Below are 27,635 nucleotides of genomic sequence, written 5' to 3' on the forward strand. Positions count from 1 at the left end.
AGAGTTTCGCAATGGAGTGTCTCACGAAACCGCTTGACCACAGGCTCCATAGCTACTGCGGAACACCCCCCCCACACACACCCACACACACACCCACACACACACACACACACACAACTCTGACCTGGGAAGTGGCACCAACAGTCATTTAGCAGGGGATCATGGTTATAAAAGCCTTGTGTTATTGTATATTAAATGTTGCCACACTTGTGAGAAAGTGAGGAGAAAAAAGGGAGAAATACAATCAGCTACATTCACTACCACTTTTTCCCTTGTTCAAATAAAACATTTGACATTAAACATCCATCCTCCTCCTTTCTAGCCACCCATCACCCTTAACTTGCCCTTGATTTAAAACACAATACAAAGGCTTGGAGCAGAAATAAATAAGACATGTTATTTCTATTGTTAACAGTTTTTCAAATTCAATCAATTTCCTCGGTCTGGAAAAACCAAGTACTATTTCCACTGAATTTTGTCACACGGTTCCATTTTCTTACCTACTGACATGATGCTCTTGAGCAGAGAATCAGAAATAAGCTTAAACCCATGTTTTAATTAAACTTTTAATGTTAAACATAAAAGATCATTATGAGTACAATCAACACAGGCTTAATGGGTTGAAAGATTTCCTTTTTGTAGGAGAGGCATTTGTTTCTTTTACAATTTGCATAATCTAATAGTGTTTTTAGTAACGATCCCTTTCCTACAGTACACACCATGGATTTTAATTGATCATACAGATTTTTTTGATTCAAATACAAGTACTGAAACAAAATAACCACACCCCTTCAGGAAAAGAAGTATTCTTAAAAAAGATAATAAAGTAAGATTTGGTCATTTATAACATAATGCCCGAGGATTTCATGGAAGGCTACTATGTGATGTAATCTGATCTGATTAAAGAACAGTAATAAAATAAAAAAAATTCCCCATAATCCCTCAGCTGACCATACAGCAGTACGTGGTGTGCGAAGCATACGCACCGTGCGGCAGCACGAAGACCACCCGAGCCGAACCTACGTACGGTAGCTTTCCACATTCGCCGCTTATGGACACACCGCCAGCAAACCCTGTGTGCAACCAGTCCCCAGACGCAGCAGGAAAGGAAAGAAACGAAGCCCCCACAAAATGTCAATCCGAAGCCGCCCTGCAGTTTAACCAAGTAGAAAGGCGCGAGAACGAACGTGCACATTTCTGTCGCTGTGTATAATGCATATTCAGCCCGGGTCTGCGTGTTACGTGTCCATGAACTTCGCCGGAACTCCTCGCGCGCCCCGTGATGAATACTGCGTTGTTCCGTCAGTCTTCACGGACGTCGTTTCCTTCGAGGAAAAGGCCATGGATTCGCCATGAGGCACCCTGTGCTGCAGTGAGACCGCAGCCCCCAGGCAGAGCTGCTCCTAACTCTACTCATAATCATATTTGGATGTAAAACTCTGATCATATTTTGCGTTAAAAAAATAAACCCTTCAGAAAGGCCATAGAGGTTGCTAGTTGTGAAAACAGCCTTTCAGTTTTTATGCATTCATTCACTCACTCACTCTTTACATGTTAATTTCTAATATTAACAAACCCCTTGTGGGAGCAGTATCTGAATAACAAGTATAAAGACTATTTTGATTATACATGGCAAAATAGGAAAAGTGGTCTGCCGGAACCGAGTCAACGACAACCCCCCCCGCAAAAAAAAAAAAAAATTAAATAAACTAATAATTAAGGTTTACCTTTTCCTTCAAAAGTTTGCTCTCCAGTCCACCGTATTGTTCAAGATGTATTTAATAAAGCAATAATTTACTTTGTCTGCACATGGGAAGGTATTTACAAATTGATCATGATTCATTTCCTAAATGTGTGAAGCTCAGGCAGCGTGAGGTAAAGTGACAGGAAACAGGGCTGGATGTGGGTGGGGCACAAAAGAAATTTCTTGTTTTCCTTCAGTTCCACAGTTTGCCATTTTTTTTGGTTAGTACTGCCAAACCCCTGCAGACATTTCTGAATATTCCATATTGCCTTACTGGAGAGAACAGCTCAATATGCCAAGATTTTCAATACATCATTCATTTCCCCATACAGCAGTCAGCCCAGGTACACTTCACTTCTCCATAAAAAAACAAAAGAAGAGATCCTTGGGTTGGACTGATGCGCGTCTATGAGGTCCAGGAAGCGGAGGGTTCGTGGCGTTGGCGTTTCTTTGTCTGCAGCTCATAGGGTCCTTCATAGTCGGACGGTCAGATCAACCACTCCCTACCCTCATACAGCCTCTCCCCTTTTCTCTCTCCCACACTTCATTTTCCAAAGTTGGTGAAGTTGGCAAAGGCATCTTGTTTTGGTGGTACGATAGAAGGGTTCATGTGAGCCACACCCATGGCAGGCATGCCCATGGTACCCGGGAGGCCCATTCCAGCAGCAGGCATGCCCATGTTCATTCCCATGTTCATGCCCATGTTCACTGCCATCATTCCTTGGCTGCCTGGCATTCCTGCTCCAGGGGTCACGCCCATGGTGCCCATTCCAAGCATACCTGTCGTCACATTGGGCGACATGCTCATTGACACCCCCCCACTCTGCATCATGGGGTTCACAGGCGCTCTGACCACGGTGGGCGTAGGCTGCATGTTCAGGTTCATTCCAGCAAAGCTCTGGGCAACCATGCCGACCTGTGGCTGGACACCTGAAAGACATGCGTAGCCAAGGATCACAAACTCATAGCTACAGAAACACTAACAGTGCAAAAACAAGGTAAATAAAATGAGGGTCTCAACAAACATGTCTTTGCTGGGAGAAGAATGTACACCGCTCATCCGGGCTATACTACTTATTTTTGCCTTGTTTCAGTTTGAGATTCCACTTACATCACATCTACTACACATATACCTTCCTTAAACAGCCTGCAAAGAAATTTTAAGAAAATTTTTAAAAGCTGGTCTTACACTATTGTTCCTGTGCAACCGAAAACCTTCCAGCTGCACCGACAGTGGCGTCTTACAAAACCTGACCGTAGGGACAACTGGTCTGGTGAGGAGGACCTTCTTTATAAAGCCTTGAATGATGTTACTGAAGGTCAGGCAGGCTTTTCAGCCTTTTTTTTTTTTTTTTTAGTTCTCTTTTTACAGAGAAAGAACAGATTACAAATGTTCCTTTTAAGAAATAATGGCATTAGGGTGTTTGGAATCAGGACATCTGTCTTATGGAGAGATTCTCAAGAATGAATTTGGTTCAGGTAAAACGAGATGGGATTTCATGGAAAAGGATCACGGATGGACAGTTTCAGATTGGTTCTGCTGGGTTCACCCCTGACCTCTGGGATTCCCTAAGGGGGGGGTGGGGAATCACCAGACATGTCTGTGTTTCCAAGAGCCCTTACTCCCCTGTGGTGGGGCTAACTCACAACTGCCTGAGAGTAGAAGGCTGTCCTGGAGCCTCCAACCCACATCACTGGAAATACCATCAGTGAATATATGGTGTATGCAATAGTCCACATGAAAATCTGCAAAAAGATTATTACATAAGGAGGACATCACCCAAGACTGATGCACTTACAGGACTTCGCTGTTTATCAGAGAGCTCAAAAATCAAACTGAACTCAAACAGATGGAGCCTGGCTCTACACGGACCCAGATGTAAAGGCCCGTTTCTGTGGTACTGGCTTGAAGCAGCTTACCTTGCTGCTGCATCATGGTGTTGAGGCTGGGCTGCGCCTGCTTGGGTGGCTGGGATCCCGGGGACAGGAAGTCGAGGCAGATGTTGACGCTGGGATCCGACCATGTGGAAGGCAGCGTGGCCTTACCAGGTGGCTTCTGGGCCCCGCCCTGCTGGGGCAGCATGGGGCTGCTGAGGTTCTGCAGAGGCTGTAGGTAGAGTGCCGAACGCAAGTGTGCATCACCATCTGCCTCCTCTGCACAAGAGCCATCGCAACTACTCTAGGACCACCTAATGCTTTTTAGACTAAAATATGTACAAACCCATAAAATGCATTATTTCAAGATTACACAATATGCAGAAAGACATTCCAAACCCATCTAATTATAGTTAATGGGGGTGAGGGTGGAGGAGGGGGGTAAACAACTTTGAAACAAAACTTGACATTTAAAGTAGGTCAAACTTTTTTTTTTTTTTTTTTAAAACATGTAAATAACATCTTTGCATCCGGTTTTTGTTATAATTTAATGCTATTCTGACAAAGATGTTTCTCCTCACTTTACCATTTGCTAGTGACAGATTTCCCCTGGGGGTGGAGATGGCGAGCATCTGGAAGTGTACTGATGCTGTATTTTAACCCTTGCTCTTCACTCATTCCTCCCTAAGCCACTGACTCCAGATCTCACACAGACAGAGCAGAGAAGTGTGTAAATCTCAAATCCACTAATATTAGGGGAGGTTGTAAAACTGGAATTCTCAGCTATAGTATGAGGAGAGCTGGGCTACTTAGTTCTTTAATTAATGAAAGAAAAAAAAAACTGTTAAAAGGGTTCAGTAGAGACTGAGTATGATGAGATGGGTCACTGTCTAGCTGGACCACACTGCACACAATCAGTGTCAGATGAGCTATGAGAGAGGAATTGGCAGTGAATGGGGTCAAGTCCCAACAGCAACTCAATGTTAATTTAAACACTGGTGGATTTACTGTGCAGTAAATGAGAGAAAATGAGAAAAGCCTAATAAAGCGTAAATGGTTTTGCGCATGAATCAATGTTCAAAATAATTACAGAACTCGAGCCACAAGTTTGTGTCACACCAAATGAGCAAATGGTTACTGACAGCTGTGCCTGTAAGAGTCTTTTTTTTTGAGGGACACTGAAAGGGAACTGGTACCTGTGATTTGGACACAGTGAGCCCAGGATTAGTGCCCATGCTCTGGGAACTGCTCATGGTGAAAGTCATGCTTTGTGAGGAGCTCAGGGTGGGCTGGGAGGGCGCCATCAAGTCAAAGAGGTCGGCGGAGAGTGGAGCAGGCGCCGGGGCGGCTGCTGGGGTGGGCTGTACGCCGGCAAACAGATCCGTCCCTGTGGGGGCCCCTGGCTGGCTGCTGGGGAAGGCATTCCAGTCCCCAAAGTCGCTGCTCCCACTGGGCACCGTGGCTGCATTGGGGAAAGAGTCAAGGAGTCGGTTACAGAGCCGGCACGGGGAATGCAGACATCACACAAGATGATCGTGGCTAAACTACCCCTCCCCAGCGGCCAAATGCCACGGAGAAGCCCTTATTTTCTCCGGCTCAATCTGAGCCAACGTTAAGGGAAAACAAGGACGTGAGAAACAAGTCCTGTTATCGGTTGAGGAAGCACCCAAAGGTCCGGCCGACAGCAGAAGAACAGGGCCCATAACCCTGGCACACCGCTGCGGAGCCCAAAGCCCAACCAGGGTAAGAGTATTCTTAGGGTACAGGGCATACAGATCCAGGGTCCAAGGGCAAGAGATCATTAATGAGGGAGTGACAACGTCATTAGGTTGTCTCAAGGCAGCTGCTTGGAGAGCACGGGAACGGGACTATGGGATTGGCTGCTCTGCGCCTGCTGGAGTGCTCCTCCCCCTACACGGTACAAGGTTTGGTCAATCATGTCTAACGGGATCTGAAATGTGTCTGTCCTCATTACCCTCTGCAGGTAGTGTCTCCACGGGGGACTACACCCCCTCCCCCTCAGTCCCTCATTCATATTTCAGTGCTTTTCTCAGGGTGGCCACGTAAACAGCAGGCATGTGTCCAGGGAGGTGGGAGGACATGTTCCAGTCCACCTTCACCTCCCCAAACGCCACCCAGCAATCTCACCTATGCTTCACCTCATTCTGTGGCCGTAATCGACTTTGACAATTGTTCTGTGTCTCACACCCGCTGGTGTGTTAGGTATGTGTAAGCACGTTGTCTTTTTTCATTGCGCAAGACCCCGTTTAACAAGGAACAGTGGTGATAATGAGGGCGCTGCAGTGGGGGGGGGGGGGGGGTCACACCTACCGGCTGCTGCTGGGAGGCTGGCCGAAGCTGCGGGAGACGAAAAGTCAGCAAAGCCGCCAACGAGCTCTGAACCTGGGGGGATGGAAACACACAGCAGAACCCCGGTGAACTATGGCGTGATCAGCTCCAAACACCCTTATGTTCAGTGTGACACACAGCTTCATCTTCACACACACACAAAATGCAACGTAACAGGAAAGCAGATGTGCCTTCTTTGGTATTCGCCCCTCCTAGCGCTGGTCAAGACAATTTGGGGATGAGCAGGGCTTTAGGGCCAGATCGGGGGAGACATTACACAGCTGTCCCGACTGCTGCTGAGGCAAGGATCCGACATGGTGGGCCGCCAACATCTGCTCGGCACTCCACATCCGCAAGGGACTGCTTTAACATCTGGTCCGTGTGGCTAAATGGCCTCCTAGCTGTGACACACGAGGCCCCATCTGGAGCACTTAGCGCCCCCCCCCCACCCATTCGCCTGGCTCGCTTCAGGAGTCCAGGCCACCAGAACCACTAGTCGACGCCTGGGGATCGTCAAGCTTTCTGCTGTGTCGGATTTATTTACATATTTATCTATCCAGCCCCTTTCCACAAAACCAGCTAATCGCTGTTCCAAAGGCTTGTGTCTGGACTCAGTACATTCATCTGCACCACCGTCAACGGAATGCATTCCTGTGCGCTGTTAAACGCTCAAACCATTTGATAGATGATGTAATAACACTTTGGCTGTCCCTGGGATTAAATTCATTCCATCTACATTTGTACTCAACACTCTACTCTCCACAAAAGGACCTTTAATTTTGCTGCTTCCTGCAAGACAAGACAGTGCCAAAAAAAAAAAAAAAAAAAAAACCATTTCAAATAATTTCATAATATATCATTTCCACTCAAACGATCAGCAGAGTAATTCAGAGGAAGAACACCCAGCGGTAACCCAGTTCCCACCCTGCGTGTCTCTCAACGCTGACGACCGTGGATGACGCACGGGTACGAGCTCAGCGGGTGCTCTCACCTGCAGATGCTGTCTGACTGGACCCAGTGTCCACCATGAACAGGTCCACCAGTCCACCACCAGAAGGCTGACTGGTTTCTGTGGCTGTCGTATGGACCTGTGAACAGCATGGAGGGAGAAGCCGCCGAGCGGCACTGTCAGCCGCTTAGTCCGAGTCGTACGACCGAGGCAGCACAGGAATTTGGTGCGTTTGCTTAGAAAAACAGCCACCAGGTGGCATCATACACTTTATCTATGACATCTTAGGCACATCTAGGGGCATAAGAATGGTATTAAAAATCTAAAGACAACAATCATCATTAATATTTCACTTTTCAGAATTAAAAAAAAGCAGAAATCTACACTTTATAATGCAAATTTAACATTCACAGCACAGTATAGCTGATGCATTTCTCACTAGTAGCAATACATTTACATTTATCCATTTACAAGACTCTTTTATCCAGCGGCGTACATCTCAGAACAATACAAAGAGTGCTTTGCATCTGAAATACAACAGAACCATAACAAGTTAAAACGGTCAATATCTTAATTTCAGCAATACCAACAGCAACTTTTCTTTTGGCTTACAGCTACTGAGAAAATGGCCTGCTGGTTCTGGGAACAGCGGAGAAATGAAAACGAGAACGTATGCTGACCGTACTCTTCGTATCACCCTTGAGAAAGAAAACTAACTCAATCACATCTGGCCCTCAGTACCATCTCTAAAAGGCTGCTTAGCGATTCTAATGGGTGGTTATGTTCACTAGGTGCCCAGCACACCGGAACAAATGGTCTAATTTTCTGCTTGAGTAGACGTGGATGGGGAGGGGGTGGAGACGAGTTTTTCCTTTACTATGGTCCTCTGAGAATTTACGGCAGAGGGGCCCTAGGGGAGCTTACCTTGTTACTGCGAGTGCTTGGGCTGCCCTTGTCCCCTGTATAGTGTGCGGCAGCCCCCAGATCCACTGTCTTGGATGGGATGGCTCCTCGCTTGCGCGTGGCTGTGGTCTCCGTGGACTGCATGATCTGAACGCTCTTGGTCGTCACCGTCTCCTCCTCGTCTTTGAACTCAGGTTTACTGGGCCGGCCGTTACGAGCTCCTCTGTCTTGGTCTCTTTCTCTATCCTGCTCGTCCTCATTGTCGCTGCGGGTAGGAAAAGAGATGTACCGCACTCGGGTGTCTGCCCTCTCCACGAGGACCTATTGGGATGCTGCCCTTACAGGTCAACAGGTACCTTCATCATCACACACTCCTAGTGTCGATTAGCGGTCAGCAGCTTAGCCCTCAGAGGCCACAGGGTTAACTGGCCGTATGATTTCTCACCTCTTAATTGTTTCACTGAATTTAAGTGATTTGACCAGGACAGCAGAGGTCACACTGACATCTAGACGACTTAAAGCTCCCTCCTCCTCAACCTAGCCTTAGTACCTGAAGTGATCGGGTGAGTCGTCCCGGTCCTTCTTGCGGAACTTATTGATGGTGTCATCAATGGTGCTGCCGATCTTGTCGCTGATCTCACCCAGCTTCTCACTGAAGGGGAAGGACCCCTTTCCCCTGTCCCAGTCCTCATCCCACTTAGACCGGGGCTCTGAATCATACTGGTCTCCTGTAGCAAGGGTAGGTGCAGCGCATGTGTAAGGGTGTGAACAACATGTCAGTCGGCTCTCAACTATTCATGTTTTTCCACTCATACACGATGCTTCACTATGTTCTCATTTGAAAGCTGCAGTATGGCTTCAATCATCTGAAGAAACAATGTAAAGAAAGTTCGCAATGCAAAGTAATAAAAGATCAGAACTGTCCCATTCATGCAGTTGAACTTTTTACTGGAGCAACTTCAATGAGCTTCTGAAATGTTTCTTCACGTGTGACCACGTTGACAAGAGAGCTTAAAACTGCTGCCGTAAACCCTGTTGAGTGCCAAACACACAAAGACATAAGTGTAGTAGTACGGCTGCTGTCAAACTTGACAAATCAGAGAATGGAGCAGCATGCAGACCACCTAACAGAGCTGCCCTGAGAAGGGAAACAGCACCTGACCTCAAACAGCATCTTGTAAATTTATCATAACCGACACCCGCTATGGCAGTGCTGGAAAGCCTCCTCCCCGATTTGGGTGTTCTGTCGCATGTCACTCCTCAGCCACAATGCCAATCTTGGACCCGAGTCCCCCCTCAACGTGAAAGTCTAGAGCTGCTGTCGTCCTGCACGTCTCATTCCTGCTTGTATTCTGCCACCTGTCCACATTCGCTCTCCTCAAGCTTCCCCTAGCACATCAGCGGTAGATGCACTTTATGTGAACTCAGCCTTTCCATCCATGGCAACGTACTGTATCTGTAGCCGCCCATGCTGTCGGAAGACACGCCAATGTATTTGTCCTTGTTCTTTTTCGCCTTCTTCCTCTCTTCCCGTAGGCGGTCATCATCCTGCACAAACTCGACTATCTCCTTCACCTTCTGCCGCACGTTGATGCCCTGGTCTTTGCCATTCTCATCTGGAGGTAGGGGTGATGGGGACAGCAAACACAGTAAAGTCAACACAATCACATATTAATATTGATTCTTGCCACCTTTCTCCAAACATTTTCCCAGATATCAGATTTCCACTTCAACAGTTGTTGCTGCTGTTGTACCGAGGTCCGAGTCACGTTGTAAACAGGCAGGCATTAAGCTCAGATACAGTGAAAATGCAGGCTCAGCATTATCAGAAGCCACCGTGGAGTTCCCTGTGGACTCAAGCAGCTTTGTAGTGGTCCCAAAACATTGTTGTATGAGGCCTAAGCAGGATGGAAACACTGGGGCCATTGTTTTCATTCCACTGTGCTGGGGACACTACTGCCTATCCGTACAAGCCCTTCCCATGTCACGTATGCAATCATCAGAAGACAAAATACCAATATGCTGACTTTACAATAGACATACTGTAAATATAAGTGGTTTTGCACATACTGCTCTTGCAGTCTGCTGAATGTACTGTGAAGGATCCCGAAGAAGAAGGTTCAGTGACAGCATTCTGCTTTGCGCTCTCTCAGTACTGACACAGCCCAAGCACTGAGTTTGGTTCAGCAACCTGAGCCCCATCCTACCACAGCGAATAAACGTCCCCTTGGGAAATGCAAATAAGCCAGAAAATCTGAACTCACATCAAGTAACACACTTCCCCTCCACAAAGTCACACTCAGAGTGAGTCAGCTCTCCAGTCTTCCACGCACAGATGAAGCTCCACTAATTAGCACTCTGGGGCCCACGATGGAGGAAGGAGAACGCATGCTCTCCGCGCAGCTGATGGCACGGCAGCAGGCGTGCGACGGGTGGCAAGGGTGGCTGACAGGACAGGCCAGTGCCAGTGTCTTCTCTGGGGTATCCTCTCACTTACCTACAAAGTGGTAGTTTTCAACTGAGCGCAGGTCATAGATGTGCTCTCTGGCGCTTGTGACGACGCGTTCGGACCCGTTTCTGATGAGGTACGCCAGCAGAAGCAAAGCCTGGGAGCAAAGAGAACGGCATTACCGAGGGGCTACACACCCATGTGTCCGAGGGGACAAGACCCCTGCTAATGCGGAAGAGCGACACCCTTCCTTTCTCTGCAACTGGACTGTACACTCACACGTGCAGGGTTAGTGTCCGTGTCCTCTTATACGACCCTCCCGCTTTCTGACCCACGGCGGCAAGCGACTCCACCCTCACCACGAGCTAAACACAACCACACCCAGCTGTCCACAGCAAGCGAGGACAGCTGTTCACAAAATTGTGCAGCTACTGCAACCACCATCTGGCTCTTTTCATCAGCTCACATACGGGAAGTGAAAGTCACCTCTGACCCCAAATACCGGGGTGCCACAGAGAGCCACGCTGACACAGGGGGCCTTATTCCTGTCACTATAACTCTGGTGGACCAATCAATCCATTCTCTTCCTTCACTCTAAGAGTTCTGGGTGCATTTTACTTATGACATTTCATTAAGTACAGCTGGTCCCAATATTTACAAACTTAATTGGGACAAGAGATGGTTTCTTACTCAAACTGTTTAAAGGGCAGTTTTAATGGACAGCTGGTAGCGTAATGGTTAGAGCGGAGGCCTTTGGATCAAAAGGTTACAAGTTCAAATCTCATCTCCAGGTGTAGTACCCCTAAGCAAGGTGCTTACCCTATATCGCTTCAGTAAGAAAAGAAAAAAAAAATTACCCAGCTGTACAAATGGGTAATTAACTAAGTAGCTTAACATTGTAAGTCGCGTTAAGAGAAAAGCATCAGCAAAATAAATAAATGTAAAGTCATGGTGTGGGCCAGCGGTGCCTTACCAATTCTACACAGTATATTATCCACAGTCGTGTGAAAAACAAAGTGCACATACTGAGCAATATGCTTTTTAAAAATTTTTTCTTGGTGTTTAAAGTCATCCTACCGTTACCAGGTCTTAAAATTTATGCACGGCTCTCTTAAGGCCCTGCGACAGCATTTTAGTGGGGTTGAGGTGTGGACTTTCTCTTGGCCATTCCAACACCTTCATTCTTTTTGAGCCATTCGGTTTTAGATTTGCTGGTGTGCTTACAATCATTATCCTGCAGCATGACACAGCTCTGGCTAAGATTTAGCTGTTGGACAGATGGCCCTGAATTTGCCTCTAGGATACTTCAGTATACCGAACCATTCACGGTCGACTCTGACTACAAGGTGCAAAGGCCCTGTGGCTGCAGAACAAGCACAAATCATCTACTAAATCAAGGACACTGTGGAGTGTGTTTGTCACAAGACTGCCACCAGCAACCAGCTGAGAGGTTCTACACTCTGTCTGGTCATCGAAGAAGGTGAAAAGGGCAACTCAAATATCGAGTAGCGTTTTATCGTTTTACTGATGAAGCCTAAATTGAGAAATCCACCTGCAATGTTTAATTGGAACAGCAACAACACAGAGGCTGAATGCAACAGTCTCAGACCTTGTAAACTCTCCTCCAGTTCTTCTTGTTGTCCTTCAGCATCCTAGTCCATAGCATGTTCATCACTTCTGGGAACTGCTCGTACATGAAGGTGGATCTGTGCCGGAGGGAGAGCGAGAGAGACACACACACACACACACACACGTTTCACAGCACTGAGCACAGTAACAACAATTAAGTAGATGGAGGCGGATGCCTGGTGAGGCCACGTGCAGTCAGGCTAAGATGCACTTCAAAAGGCAAAAACTGAGACAAACAGAACTGAGATCACTGCTGTCAAAGAACAATGAACGGCTCCTGACTGCAAGTATTCAGTACACTTGTTTTCCTGACATTAAAAAGTTTACATGGCAGACAATGGAATAATCTTGCTGGTCCAATGGCATTTCTGTGTTCTTAGGATGCTTAATAATGCAGAATTATCCATTTGATCAGTTCCATGTACAGATCATTAATTTGTCCATTAGCACTGAGTGCATGTCAAGTGTACTGTTGCAGTGGTCCAGAGCCTGTCCCAGAAGGATGCGGAAAGATGGGAGACCAGTCCATTGCAGGAGAATCACATATACATCCTTATTTACTCTCTCTCTCACTCACACAAAGGGCAATTCACGGTCACCAGTTTACCCAAAACACACCATTTTGGCCGTGAGGGTAAACTGGAGCGCTAGGACAACACAGGAAGAACATGCAAGCTTCACACACAGAGGTCATTTCCAAGCAATGTCCAAACGCATAACCCAGAAGCGGTAAGGCACCAGTGTTACCGCTGTGCTACTGTGCTGCCCTAGTGTCATGTAAGCACATAAATCCTAGATCTAAGCACACCCCTTAGTTTTCTTACATGCGTCCTAAGGTCAACAGGAACACATTTCTTTGGTAATCTGCTATCATGTACTACATTCAGCTCTTATCCTGCAAAGGCCATTCTACCAAGTAGATTGCAAGTTTGCAAAAGAATTAAAGGCCAAAATCAGCATGATACAAGGGGAATGCTGCTTTGGTACGTAATCCCTTGGTCCAACAACATTTTACTTGACAACAGGCACTGTCAACCCTGGCTGCATATACAAACTAGAACTCTTGTATAAGATCAATATCCGGACCGCTTTTCAAATTGTAGTTTTCCACATTTCAGGTTACAAATGTCTGTTTCCCCCTCTGAGACACAGCCTCACATACTGCACTCACCTAGCGATCTCCCCCATCAGCTGTCCAGAGGGACCCCAGGGGTCATCGTTGGTGGCTTCTCGAACCTTGGATTCAATCTCCGAATAGTTCATAACCACATTGGTGCTGTCAAAGCAGAACACAATGTAATAAGAGACATGCATCACATTTATATTTCATGAAGTTTTAAAAAGATCCCTTAAATCAAGAACCCACGAAACAAAAAAAAATTAACAAGCAAATGGTTCTGAGAAAGTGATGAATTCCCAAGATGGTCATTGTATCTTAGTGTTTCGACCATCTGGGTGTTGGGTTCCAACACGGTCCCGTTTGGGACCGGACCGGGTCCTGAAGGGGCTTTAATGCAGTCCATCTGTCCCAGAGCCTGGCCAAGCCAGGCTCGATGTAATGGAGATTGTCAATTTCCTGTCAGGGTTCATTTTGCTTAAGCTCCCCATTTCGAGGCCTGTCAATCAAGTTAGAAGTGCTTGGAAACAGCTGGGCTGGGAAGTTTTTAAAACCAGAGAGTTGCGCCGGCGGGGTTTGAAACGACAGCCATTAAACTGGAAGCAAGGGCAAAAAAGTTCAACATATGGTCTTTTTCTTCACGAGCAGAATACTACAAGGAGCAGCCTTTCCATTCAAAAGGATTTAAAACATAGAGACACATCAGTCCCCAACACTCAGATGAATCAGCACCACCGGGGTTGAATGCATAAATCCTGGTGAGGAAATAAAGAATCCAAACAAGGAAGATTTGTATCCTGCCAAGTCGGACACCGCAGCACGTTCCACAACCACATTTTCAGATGAAGGATCATTTTACCCCACTTTCCCCTGGACTGCAATGTTCAGGTGACAAGTATATCATTTGACCCGTGCCCTCATACAAAGCTTCTGAGCCAACTGGAGCATGTTACAGAAACAGGTCCAACTGAGAGGCTACGAGACAGACTTAGGAGCTCTTAAACAGAACAGGTACGTTGGATCACCTTAATCCGACTCACTTCCACAAGGTCCATGAGTGGTGGTGGCGATCAACAGCAAGATGACAAATGTTGCACAAGGTTATGGGATGAATTGGTCAACAATCAAAGTGCAGTAGGAAGTTGCAGAGATGAACCTTATTCAGCACATCTTCATCTTGGGTTTTTACAGAATAAGACAAGAGATGTCAAGACTTTTCTTTGCATGTGACTTAGTGACAAGTGCGACTTTGGATTTACAAACAACGTTCCAAACAGACTTCTGGAACCAACTGTGCTCAAAAGGTGAAAAGAGTGTATAATGCATGGCTTATTAAACTCACGAAAGTTGCACAGCAGATATGGGCTTCTTCCACTGATAAGACTAAGGCCACATGTGGACACTGCAGAGTAAGATTCTGTAAAACAAGGACAGCATGCAGAAGTCTTCCTGCTCGCATCGCTGGCATCACACTTGTACCTCTGCACAAATTCATTTGTGCCACCACTGAATCACGAAAAAACACACTATTCGCATTTGAAACACACACATTCAATGCGATGTTTGTGAAAAATATGTTGTTAGTGCCATCCAACAAACTGCACTATCTAAAAACACAGTACTGGGCTGGGGGGGGACTTTGTTGCGTGAACATGTGAAATGTACCAGAGTTACTTGGCAGTGGTCTCAGGATCAGACCACACACATTTATAAGCATCCTTGTACATTTCTAAAATAACACTGCAGTGAATGCATATCCTCAGATGTTTATTCAACTCCCATGGGAATAAAACCAAAAAAAAAAAAGAAAAAAAAAAGAAGATAATCCATGAAAAATCCATATGTAACAGCTAGCAAGATGTCTTCAAGATGGCAAGAGGAGATGGGGAGAAGTCACACAGAAAGGCCTCCCACCTCATGATAAATCCTAGCAGACATGAGTCCAGCCCAAGCTTCACTTCCTATGCAGCTGCAAGCGCTTTCACAAACATTGTCAGACAGCGAAAAGCCCATCCAAGATGGTCCTGCTCTCATGGTCAAAATTCATCACAGATACGTCAAGTACAGCTCCCTCTGGAAGTGATTCTTGGAAGAATTAGCCATCCTGCAGGACAATCCCAAGCCACACCTTGGAGAGAAGCAGCGTCCTGCAGCTCAGTGTAAACCACCTTCTCTGGGCAGAAGGTTTTTGGAACAATCCTGAGACACTTCTGCAAGTCAACCTAAGAAAACAAATGGTACCAAGTTCAAACTGCAGATTACAAATTTCCAGAAAAAAAAAAGTATTTTCCAAAACTTTACTGGACATACCTCACACACACACACACACAATTTTTTTTTTTTGGCAAATCAGCTATATAACACACCTACCTGCGGCCCTCTCACCAGTAATCCTTTGTGGTTTTCACACACCCCTCCCACTGCTCACCTAACAGGCTGGGACATCATATTTTACAACAGCATCCCATCATGCCCTAATCCTAACAGTCAGCTTGCAAACAAGCATTTTTACATCCACCCCGTCCGCTCGTATACCTGTATTCTTGCATAACGCTGATGACTCAGCTCCGAATAATAATGGGAAATAACTTCTGAAAACTTGCTTGGCTACGGAAGACCTGAAAAAGACCTTCCTTTCAACCATAGGCACTTGGGGCAGGAGGGTCTTTTTTTTGATTAGCGGTAGCTTTGTGGAGTGGCACCAGTGACCCTGTAGGTCAGCGGGTCACTGAGCGTGAACGGTTCCCTTTGTAAAGGGCGGTTTGGCCCAGCTAGCGAGGCACACGCTGGGGTCGCCCTGGTCAGAGGCGGATCGCACATAACACTTGTACCGAACCGCGGTGAATCGGACACATCCGCTACAGGGACTCTCAGACACCGCTCGGTGTTTTACTGCGCCTTTCCAGTACCTACCCAATCGCAGCTTTACGGCATCATTGTGGTCACTTGGTTCATGGCTGAGCTCTTCTGTGAAACACCAGCAATGTGACCACTGGCCTGCTGAGTTCCCAACTGCGGTAAAACATCTGCTGTAGCGGCAAACTTGTGGAAAGGCGGTACACGTAAGACTCGCTGCAGGAGTGTGCGAGTACTTGAAGAAGCGTTGAGCGAAACCTCTCGATACGAAACCATGCAGGCCAGTTCAGGACGGGGAGAGAGAAGAACTGAGCAAGGGAAAAAAATTCTAACCACTTTCTGATAACTCCTTTCAAAGCTTTCCTCGTTCCTGCTGGATGGGAAGCGACAAGAATGCTACACTTATGAGTGCAAATTTCTCTCTGCATGGACTACGCAGCTAGCTATAGGTTGACCATCTCTGGCGACGAGGAGAGAGAGGCGAGCGTCATTCCCACAACACAACAACAAGAGAGCTGCTCAGACAAAGAAAGCCTTCACAGCAAGCCGGATCAATATTACAGCACCGTCGCAGGCTGATGAATAATAGATGCTGCTATAAAACAAATGTCCCAACATTCACACAAAGCATGGGCACATTTTAAGCAGAAACAATGCGGCTCAGAGGAGGGAGGAGGTGCGAGGGAGGGGAACGAAGAGGAGGCGCGACACAGCTCGGGGAGCTGTGGGAGTGCCGCTTTGTTCCTCAGCCCACCCGCTCCGGATGGGACTACTTTACACATTCCCGGTAAGCTTGGGCTCATCAGCCGGCAGAGATGAAACAGTGTCACCCCGCCCCTCTTCCCCACTCCCCAGATGAGCACGAACTGCCCGTCGCCTACCACTTCTAAGGAATCCCGGGTTTTGGGCTGCAGACAATGAGGATGAAGAAGGGGCACGATGGCGGGTGGAAGAGGAAGGTAAGCACCTACTGCAGATGGTTAGGAGTGCACGTGTCTCATCGGAAGGTCCCTTGGGGATGCGCGTGGCCCGGCCAGCACCGGGAATCCTTTGCTCGCTGCAGTTCTTGCACTGAATGCATTACAACCGTAGTTACACGCTGTACATACACACAAACAAACACGGGACTGCATATGAATTCCTGGAGTTTGAGGCCTGTATGGATACAGTAGTGGTGAGAGTATGAAAAGTTGCTGTAACCCACGGCTCCTTAAACACTCCAGCATCCACAGGTTTGACCACACGACACCCTGTAAGAGTTCCCGGGGCTACGTGGGCCTGGGCCTAGGGCTCGATGGCGGGTAGCTTCCCTCTCATGCCATGACGAAGCGCTGCAGCCAGAATAGAGCAAGTCTGAAATGTTGAGCAGCAGCGCCTTTGTGAAACAGGACACATTAACTGAGAGCTTTGACACGGCTCACTGTTACGCAACGGTAAGGACTTCTTGTAATGGTTCCATTGCAGAAACGCGTACTTTAAGTACTACTTGCACAATGAATGGGTGGATCAGGGCTGGCCCACCGTGAGACAAGGTGGGGTAGGGACAGTCACAGCTGTGTGTAGAACATCAGGCACGGACTAAGAGGAGCACAGGAGGCCACGGCTCAAAGCCAGAAGCATCCTGGCATTGGTTCACACAATGTTCACACCTCTCTCCTTCACCCTGGGGGAGGGGTGGATTAAAAATAAAAACCACTAAGCAAATAAATCCAAAACCTTCTGAAGGAAGAAAAAAAAAAAAAAAAAAAAAAAAAAAAAAACAAGCATATTTAACGTCCCCTTCTGGATTTCTTATGATCTAAATTAATTGTTTCTGGTATTAAAAATTGAGACCTGCACCATCTGAATGTACCGCTAAGCACGGTTAACCCCAGCTCAACTACAACCGATCCTTGCCAGTAACATGTCTCACTGCATTGTGTCTGGACATAACAGCAAGAGTAATCTCCCTTAAGCTAGAGCTGACCCAACAAGAGCGCAAAACTGGTCAAGGAGCGATAGAAACCCGCCCAAGCAGAGCTCTGCTTATCACACATGGGTGTACTCTGTGGATATCGAGGTGAAACACTGCTTGTTAAGTATCTCTTCAATGTCTCTCTCAATTTGGAACCTATCAATTTATACTTCATATACATGTATGACAAATGAAAGATGGGCAGCAATTACATAATGCTGTAAGCCCTCCTTCAATAACTTAACTCCTGTTTGCCATAATAAAATCTTATATACCATTGTATATGTTGTAAATTAATGTACATATTAATTTCCTCAACAAGGACTATTCACAGTGCACCAGTATAAATTCCTTTTCCTGGGTTGTCTATGAAGTGTTTATACAGGGTGTTAATGTTCAGTGCTGAATTGCTAGCTAAGCAGTTACAACATAGAATTAAAACATGACACAAACTTCTCCAACTGATATCATTTACCTCCTTAAAGAGTAATATCCAAAATACACTACATTTATTCAGCGTTTTAGCAACCTACAGTTATTTACACCTATTTAGATAGCTGTGTAATTTTTACTGGAGCAATTCGTGGTAAATACATTACTTAAGCATACCCACAGCAGGTGGTGGGATTTGAACCTACAACTTGAGCCCAAAAGTGGAAGATGCAAGCAATATGCTACACACTGCCTCAGTGACATCTACTTTTTCTTTTACCCAAAAAACATTTACATTTATTTAGCAGACGCTTTTCTCCAAAGCGACTTCCAATGATCTCTATGTAGTGTTATCAGCCCACACACCTTATTCACTGCGGTGACTTACACTGCTAGATACACTACGTACACTGGGTCACTCATCCATACACCAGTGGAACACTCTCTCTGTCACTCACACACTACGGGGGAACCTGAACAGCATGTCTTTGAACTGTGGGAGGAAACCAGAGCACCCAGAGGAAACTCATGCAGACACAAAGAGAACATGTAAACGCCACACAGACTGAGCGGGGATCAAACCCACGTCCTAACGCACCACCCAGGTGCTGTGCCACTGTGGCTGTTTTTCATTCTGAAACATTCAAGTCTTCCAACGGTGGAGTTGTGCAAATATTTTCATGCATCAGACACCCTGAGAAAACCTAAATATGGCATTTTGTAGAAGAATCAGTGCCGGCTGATCTGTCATACACCGATGTTATCAAACTGTGAATTATAATTCTAAATAAATTAGCAGCTGCACCAAAGGGCTACCTACACAGATCAGTTTCAGCTTAAGATTAGATTTGTTTGTCTTCCACTGTAGCCAATACTGCAGTTGGACACATCAGGTTTTGTTTTTCAAGGGATGCTGTGGTTTCACGTTGAGGGAAATGTGGCTTCCTTACCTGCTGGGAAAACAAAATCCAGTAAAAATGGGTTTTTTTTGTTTTTGTTAGAACGTTTTATCCGTTACTTAATTATCTGCAACCTCATACTGGGTGGGGTTAGACTTCATGGACAAAGACAGAGGCTCCCGTGCCAATGGCATCAGTTCATGACAGCACAGGCAGTTAGGAGGCACTTGCAAGACAGAATGGGATGTATGACATTCTTTCATTTTCTTAAACTGTCAACTTGTCCGTTTATAAAAAAAAAGCGCCAGAAAACACATTTTTCAACATGTAAGGCAAAAGAAACATTAAAACAGTAACACTTACTGCTCAAACTAACAGATGTATTTGCTCATTTGAAAGGGACCATTTTAAACGAAAACTTGTGAATACCTGGAAAACTTTAAATAACTGGTAAATGGTTATGTGACACTGTAAAATCAAGTGTGACTGCAGCAGCGGTAGCCGAGCTGCTGATTTAGGGGCCCCTCCCAACCACCCCCTTCACCGGCGTGGCCCGGCCCCCATCCGCCACGCTGGCATGTTGCAAGAGGCAGGAGGGTGTCCAGAACAGAGCTGGTTTGAGCACAGGATCGGGGAGGAGGACGGGCTCTCCTTCATGCGCTACAATCGGTTTTCCCCCCAGTCTAATCTTAAAGGATTAACGTGAGAAGCAACACAGGTTACAGAGAGAAAAATGTGTTTATATTTTAAAAAAACGCAGATAGAGATGCGGAAAAACCAGACATTTACATTTATTCATTTAGCAGACGCTCTCCTCCAAAGCGACGTACATCTTGTAGAAAATACAATGTGTGCATTACATTAGGAGAACGACACATTGCTGCAGATGTCTGGCTCTTAAGTAGTTTGTTTCCTTCATCATACGCACTGACATTCATCACACAAGTAATGAAGACAATATGAAATTAAAAAAGGATGTAAAATATTATGTTTTCTTAAAATCCTTAAAAATTTGCTTCTGCACCAAATGTGTAAATCAGTTCATGGAGTCAAAGATTTTTTTGCATGGTGTCAGTTCTACATCTTAAACACAAAAAAGTTATCACTTTATCTGCTGATGTTTAGATATTCTACAATCCTTGGTACCAGTTCCACAAAAAACGGGAACAGGTTCAAAGAAGCTGTATTTCGTGAAATGCGGAGTTAAAACGAAACAGAAGGGTCATTTTAAAGCTGATGGATAGTGCCACGTCATCTGCTGCAGCACCTCAACGTAACCAGGAACATCACACAGGAAACCATCATTAACATATTTACGTTTATTCATTTAGGTGACGCTTTTCTCCAAATTGACTTACAGTGTTGAGGTTACAATTATTTATGCATTTATACAGCTGGGTAATATTACTGGAGCAATTTGGGGTAAGTACCTTGCTCAAGGGTACTACAGTTGGAGGTGAGGCTCGAAGCGGCGACCTTTGGATCCAAAGGCAGTAGCTCTAACCACTACGCTACCAGCTGTCCCATATGAAGGCAAAAACTCTGATCCTACATGTATGGAGCATGGGAGCTTTTGTTTATATCTGCATTATAGCACAACGGAGTCGCACCCCCTTTTCCCTTGAAAGACACCGCACTCCCTCTGTTGAGGTGAAAGAGTTGGAAAGTGGTACGTGCTGTGCAGGGAAAAAAAGACATCTCCTCCTAAAAAAAAAAAAAGACCCAGTGAAAAGCCAAAAATGGTGTGTCCACAAGTGTTCTCTCAGAATATTTAAAGAAATAACTTTCAGCCTGAGAACTTTCCAAAATGGTGCCTTTCATTAAGTACCGCTGCTATTTGACAGGAAAGTAAGGGTGTTAGTGGCCTCTGATGGCCTGAACTCTCATCTGGAGTGTAGCCTGCCTCTTACCCTGTGCTTGCATCCTGCTCTGGACAAGCAGTTATTGATAACGGATGGAGGAGCCAATGGAAGTTTGATTATGTACAAGAGAGACTATCAAGGAACAAGAGACAGTGGGGATGCAAGACGGGTCCTTGAAAAGACAAAAGAATATATAAAAGTATAAATATATGTGCTTCAATGACTACAGCTAGGCCTTTGCATAAATCCTGCAAAGCTCTGGGCCACACTAAGAGCATGGATTTACCAGAATGCCTAATGGTTCTCACGCTCAACCTGTACACAATCCAAGAAACAACCATTTGAATGGAAAATAGAGAAATGAATTGTTTAAACTAGTCAAAGTGGGATAACAAGGCTGTATATTTTCCCCATATCTCTGCAAATTTGTTCACAGAATAAATCAGAAGAGGAGGACTGTATGAAGAACACCAAGGTGTGCAAACTGCTGGTAAACTCAATCATCTTCACTATGCTGATGATACTTTGCTGGCTGAAAGTGAAGACGATCAGAAGCATATGCTTATCAAGATCAAAGAACATAGTCTCAAATAAACTTCTACCTTAGTGTGAAGAACACAGATCCTAACAACTGGTAAAATCAATTTAGTTGGTTGAGGGTGAAGACAGAGAAACAGACAACTTCAGGTTGCTTGAGTCAATACCAAAGATGAATGGACAAGCTGTTAGAAAATCTGATGACGTATCAATCTTAACAAAACAGCTACGAAGGACCTTGACAAAATCTTGGAGCAATATCCCTGCAATAAAAGTCTTCCAAGCTGTGGTACTCTTCGTAAAATCATATGGAAGCAATATTTGGACTGTGAAGAAAACGTAAGCCTTTCAATTAGTATTGGCAAAGAATACTGCACATTTTGTAGGCTGCCTGAAGAACGCATCAATCATGCTGGGGGCTATCAAACTTCAGCTTCCCCAGAAGCTCAAATAAAGTTGACTTTCATACTATGGACAGATCACGCAGAGATAGATTATTAGAAAAACCTATCATGCTTAGAAAGGTTGAAGGTCAACACAAAAAACCAGCAATTCAACGGGCCAACAAGATAACAGGTATTGGCACCACTTTACGAATGATTAGCTGTCTGACTGAATAGCAAACAGTTTAGAACAACTATCTACAGGGTCACCATAAGTTGTCATTGACTTGGCAGCACAGAGGTGATTAGGCAGTATATGTGTTGCACAGTGATTAATAAAGACAATGTTCAGCAGAGGTATTTTTGACCATAAAACAGCACAAACTTGCAAATAAAAAGAGTGAACTGGCTTTAGTCACCAAGTAAAAATCAGCAGAACCCCTCTGAGTGTAAGAACTGCCCTAGTCCCAAAGACACGGTTGGGCTCCACTCTGTACTGGTTTGAGAGGCACAGCTGTGCGTCAGCACAGGACTCGTTCATCTTTACGTAGGCCTGCTTAACCGGTGGAGTCGGGTTCAGCCTCCATTACTGTTACATACACCAGATTAACAGGGAAGACTGGTTTTGATGTACAACTCCGAAATGGTCCTAAACAATGCTCACCAGGGCAGAAGAGAAATTAAAAGCTGGAAACAACTGCTCCATTTCAAACGAGCAGGTGTATAACAGCACAGAAAAAACAAATAGTCTGTCTGCAGCTCAGAGAAATGCAAAGTTTCACTAGAGTTGAAAAACCTACAGCAGTAAACCTCCAGCAAAACCAGAATTTGCAAAGATAAAGCAGAAAACGAAAACAAAAAACATCAGCAATTTCACAAGACAACTCTTTGTTTTAATGCACATTATTACTTAGAGGAGCTATAAAAATCCTAAAAATGAGCAGACAACTCTGCTTAAAACAGTTGCCACAATAAAAATCAACCCAAATCAACATGACTATGAAAACAGAACTCCATCCCTCTTACATGGCCTCCAAAGCTCCAGCTATTTTACTGAAGCCAGAATTTCCAAAGAAGCAGAACACAGTGTGAACTATGGAACTGACGCACTTAATCATCAGCTCGAGAACTGTTTCTGTCCCTTAAAACTCTCATGGTTAAAGTTTCAGGAAACAAATGCAGAAAAGAACTGAGTGTGTGTTGCAGCTATGAGCTTCTCACTCCAGGAGTGTTTCTAATCGTCAGGAATTTGTCTATAGCCTCTCCTTATACATTTTTAACTGAACTTGCTAGACTGAGTTTGTGAGGGTCCAGACTTGGTTTTTTCTTCTCTCTGCTTTGCTTGGTACCACATATGCCCAAAGACAGTTACTTCTGTGAAAAGTCAAAAAAGCCATTAAAACTACTGAGTAAATTTTTTTTTTTTTTTAAAAAAAGCCACAACTGGCTCTGATCTACACATTTATTGTTTGAAATGTGTAAAAAAAAATTTAAACACAAAGCTGACCTCCAGAATTCAGTTTTTGAAATTTCTCTGGACAGCAAGACGGGAAAACCACATTCAAACAAAGTTGCTCAGGGTCAAGCTTTAACTGGTCACAAAATTAAAAACTGGTCTGAGTCAAACAAGTAGGATATATATATATGCATACACACACACTTCTCTGATGACATGTCTAGTCTTGATTTCATGCCTCCCTCTGTCAAACCAAGTGATCTCATACGCTACTATATAACAGTGTAACACCCTAAATGCTACACTACTCAGGAGCCTTAACCTGAGCAATGGACAAGAAACATGTCAGTTGAAAGTGCTCTTTGACTTTCAGTTCTCCTAGTGTGTGCCTGTGAACATGTGCTGCAGCATTAGTACACGTCTAAGACTTGATGCGGGAGCGGGACACTGCACAGTAGGTCTGCGCCTGTGGCACTAACGGAGTTTTAAACTTGGCTAATGTATAATGTGTCCACAATCTCTTTACTGGATGTTGTCATTTAAAGTTACACATCTATTAACCGTGGGCTGTGGGAATATACAGCAATTTTTTCAAACATTAACTCTTATCGAGAATCAGTAAGTGTAGGCCAAACTCAAGAGACAGGTGTCAGGGTATACCACCCCAGACTATAAACAAGTAAATAGATTTCTTTTAAGTCTTTCAAAGGCGCAGCATTGACGATGTCACAAGCTTACTTTATCTGAAACGCACTGCATTGACAGATCAGGTTAGTATTGTTTCTTACTGATATTTAAATGTTATTTCAACCAAACTGTAAACGCAGTTTAGAGTGAAGAACACAAATCTGGAAAAGCCTTCAGGTGCTTGTTTGTGTTGGGTTTTACATCTCAGGGCACCAAACAAAAGTGCTTATGAAACCATGGCTGACCTTCCTGTAGCGCTGACTAAAGCATCTTGCACAAGACGACCCAAAAAAAGTTACTTTCACCGCAAACATCTCAGAATAAAAGGCTTGCGTCTTACAAATTTTAAAATCAATAAATAAGCCAAAGGTCAGGTTGCCAAATATGGTAAACGCACACGGTGGATGTCACCTGCAGTGTATTCTCTAAAACAGAGCAAGCCCTTATCAGAAAATCCAAAAGGGAAGAAACTAGAACTATAAATCAGTCAATAGCTACATTGATGATGCAGAGCTGTCCAATCACAGAGCAGTGACACAAAGCTAATAGTCAACTGAAATATCCTGTTCTAGCAATTTGACTAGGCACGTTTAAATTCCTCAAAGTACTGTCAATGCGAGTAAAAGAACTACTACTAAAAAAAAAAAAAAAAGCACCAATAACCGCAAAAGAAAATTAAAAATTCACCAACACTTCTTAAATGGGCTACAAACACACAATAATCATCATATTCTTATTTTTCTCATGAGGTCCAGGAGTTACATTTTTTGTAATTTACACAGTTTTATAATAAAAGAGTTTAGATGCAATTTATTTCTGAAGAAATGGAAAAACAGTTTTTAAAAAAAAAAAAAAAAAAAAAAAAAAAAAAAGAAAAGATCAGGCCGGAACTCCTATTCACACTACGATACGTGGTCAGGAAGCATTTGGCATAGAACTGACAGACACAGCAATTTATTTATTTATTTAAGAGAAAAAAAAAAACCAGTACTGAAGGCCTTAATGCAATCACCTTACAATCAAAAGGTTCTGGGTTTGAATCCCGTTCCTGTTGCAGTACTCGATCAAGGTAACTTATCCTGAAGTGATACAGTAAGACTACCCTGCTGTGCATATGGGAAATCGTTGTGTAGCTGGTTATTTGAGCATTACGAGACTCCTTGGACAACACTGTCCACAAAGTGGGCAGTATAGCAGTGCAGGGAAGAGTGCTGCTGTCTTACAGCACCCGGGCAGTGCGAGAGGAAGCGGGTTTGATCGCTGCTCAGCCTTTGTGGAGTCTGCACTTTCGGCCTGTGTTCGTGTAGGTTTCTTCCAGGCGCTCAGGTTTCCTCCCATGCGTTTCAGGGGAAACGGTCACACTAGAATTGCCAACAGTCTGTATGTGTGTGACGTGGCTCTGGCGTACAGATGAGTGGCTGACTGCACATAGCGAAGTGCATCTAGTAAGTCACCTTGGATGAAAACGGCGTCTGCAAAACACTACACTGTACTCATTGCAAGTCGACCGGGGGAAAGGTGTCTGCCTCTGGAAAGTGGTTCACAAATGGGGGTCTGCAAAAATGCAGCGGTTAGAGGGCAGAGAAAAGTTTCTCAAGTACTGTCTAGGAGAAACTCCAGGGAAAATCTGAACAAATTTCAACAGTTAAGGGGGGGGGGTACTGACACTCAAAACACTTTGCTTTTACCACTAACACTCATTGAGATGAAGGGTAAATAACTTTACAATGAGTGATTTGCCATGATGAGTTACACAGTGCTGTGTCCTTACTGTGTCAGCTGGTGTCCTGTACGTGGGACGAGGGCAATAGAGCAGAAGACAGACTGGCACTGGGGACTTTTGGGTGACAAGACACCGGCTTACCGCCACAGCAGAAGCGTAACAGTAAAACCAGGTAGCCATGCTGGAGACCGCACTCCTCCTGTGTTTCGTGGAAAATAAAAGTGCAGAAAGGGACAAATGGCCCCGGTGTCCTCTGGCTTTGTGGGACACTGGGAAGTGAGAGGCAGACAAAGCAAAAATCACTTCCAATTTTCACAGCACGAGAAGTGACAGACGCGCACGGGCCGTATTCTCTCCCTCTTTGAGTCTTTCCGCAGTTTCTCCACCCGGAAGCTGCTCGCGCTCACAGCTCTGACTCTGACACACACACACGTCTTTACTTTCACTTTAAAGTGTGGTAAATAAACAGAGACAACAGAGAAACGCGTCTTCAACACCCGCTCGTCGAGTCGAGTGTTATTAACGTAACCGACTTACACAGTCTGAGCTTCTTACTAACTTGTGCTCCGTGTTACTCCACGAAAATAACTAAGCAAACATTACAAGACAAGTAGCCGGGCTTATAAAGGCTTATGTTGGCGATTCTGGGAACAGCTAAATAAGTCGCCAGAGGGGATGACAAAGTCATAAGAATAAATAGTTGTGTTTTGTTCGAGTTTGGGAAACCGTTCAGCTAGCTTGCTAGCAGGACTATGTGGACCATGATCTTGAGTCGCACGCCACAGCAGTGAGAAGGTATAAAAGGACGGCCGACAGCGCGGCGAAGGAGGCCGAATGACAGAAAAGTTCTTATATCGTTTTTTTAACACCATTATGGCGGCACTTCTCGACCGACGCGACGGGCCGCCAGGAGGCCGCGAAGGGCCGGTTGCCCCGTGACGTCACGCGCCGGGTACGTGTCCCTCGCGCAGGTAGCACCCCCCTGGGCCTGCCCGCTTTCGACCGCTGCACGTTCGCCTCGAACGCCGCCGTGAATACTCACGCTTTATCCACCAGCTCCCTCACTTTCCACATATTCAGCATCTTGGCTCTTCCGGAGAGAGAGCTTCTCCGCCTCAGCGATCTGCCGTCCGGCCAGTTACCAATATTAATTAAAAAAAAAAAAAAAAAACCCCACCGAGTTACTGGATTTCCGTCACCGGAAACCTGTGTAACCAACTCCGACGAAACTCCCTGGCTCTCACAGCGGCAGGCAGCGAACGGCCGGGCGGGTTACTACTGAGACGTCCTTGAGACGTCATCGGCGCAGGGTACGTTTCGTTTCGACCGCAGGGGATTGTGGGATATGCAGTTCACTGTTTTCTGACTATTGTACAGTGCAGTACCGAGACCATCGCGTTATGCCCGGTTATTTCTTAGAAAACCAGTTTTTTTCTTATTCGCAAAGTAGGAATAAATACTTTTTTCTTCTTAGACACTTAGTAGCCGTCTCTGTTTATGTTCAAAGTATGAATAAACTTAGAAGGCTGTGAAGAGTCTAGGGGAAAACAAAACTTTTCCAAGAATTATGACATGTTCCTGTTTTAAAACATGATCTCACTAAGACGAGTCAGACATTGGGCTCTAGTATTATGATTATTAATAAATATCACTGTTACTGCATAGTGGGGCATAAGAAATGTATACACCCTTCAAAGTCCAAGTAGTGTATATAATACTCGTACTTTTGTGTATACTAGTAGTGTATATACATGTTCATGTATGAACACATCTAGTAGTGGTTAGAGCTACTTACTGCCTTTGGATCCAAAGGTCACGGGTTCCATCCCCA

The 27,635-nt window shown here is 45.1% G+C and overlaps 1 protein-coding gene across 1 annotated transcript; it reads right to left on the minus strand.

Annotated features, from left to right (window-relative positions):
- Nucleotides 1-569: 569 nt before the first annotated feature.
- Nucleotides 570-27,066, minus strand: clint1a (clathrin interactor 1a). Its single transcript, XM_018756483.1, has 12 exons — nt 26,847-27,066; nt 13,070-13,174; nt 11,879-11,975; nt 10,318-10,426; nt 9,272-9,436; nt 8,371-8,548; nt 7,842-8,085; nt 6,960-7,056; nt 5,951-6,022; nt 4,816-5,081; nt 3,665-3,851; nt 570-2,674 (listed from the first exon to the last, which is right to left on the minus strand). The coding sequence occupies exons 1-12, from the start codon at nt 26,885-26,887 to the stop codon at nt 2,289-2,291; spliced, it is 1,947 nt and encodes a 648-aa protein (XP_018611999.1). The 5' UTR covers nt 26,888-27,066; the 3' UTR covers nt 570-2,288.
- Nucleotides 27,067-27,635: the final 569 nt, after the last annotated feature.

The sequence above is a fragment of the Scleropages formosus genome, chromosome 13 (assembly GCF_900964775.1).
Source record: "Scleropages formosus chromosome 13, fSclFor1.1, whole genome shotgun sequence".
NCBI classification, from domain to species: Eukaryota; Metazoa; Chordata; class Actinopteri; order Osteoglossiformes; family Osteoglossidae; genus Scleropages; species Scleropages formosus.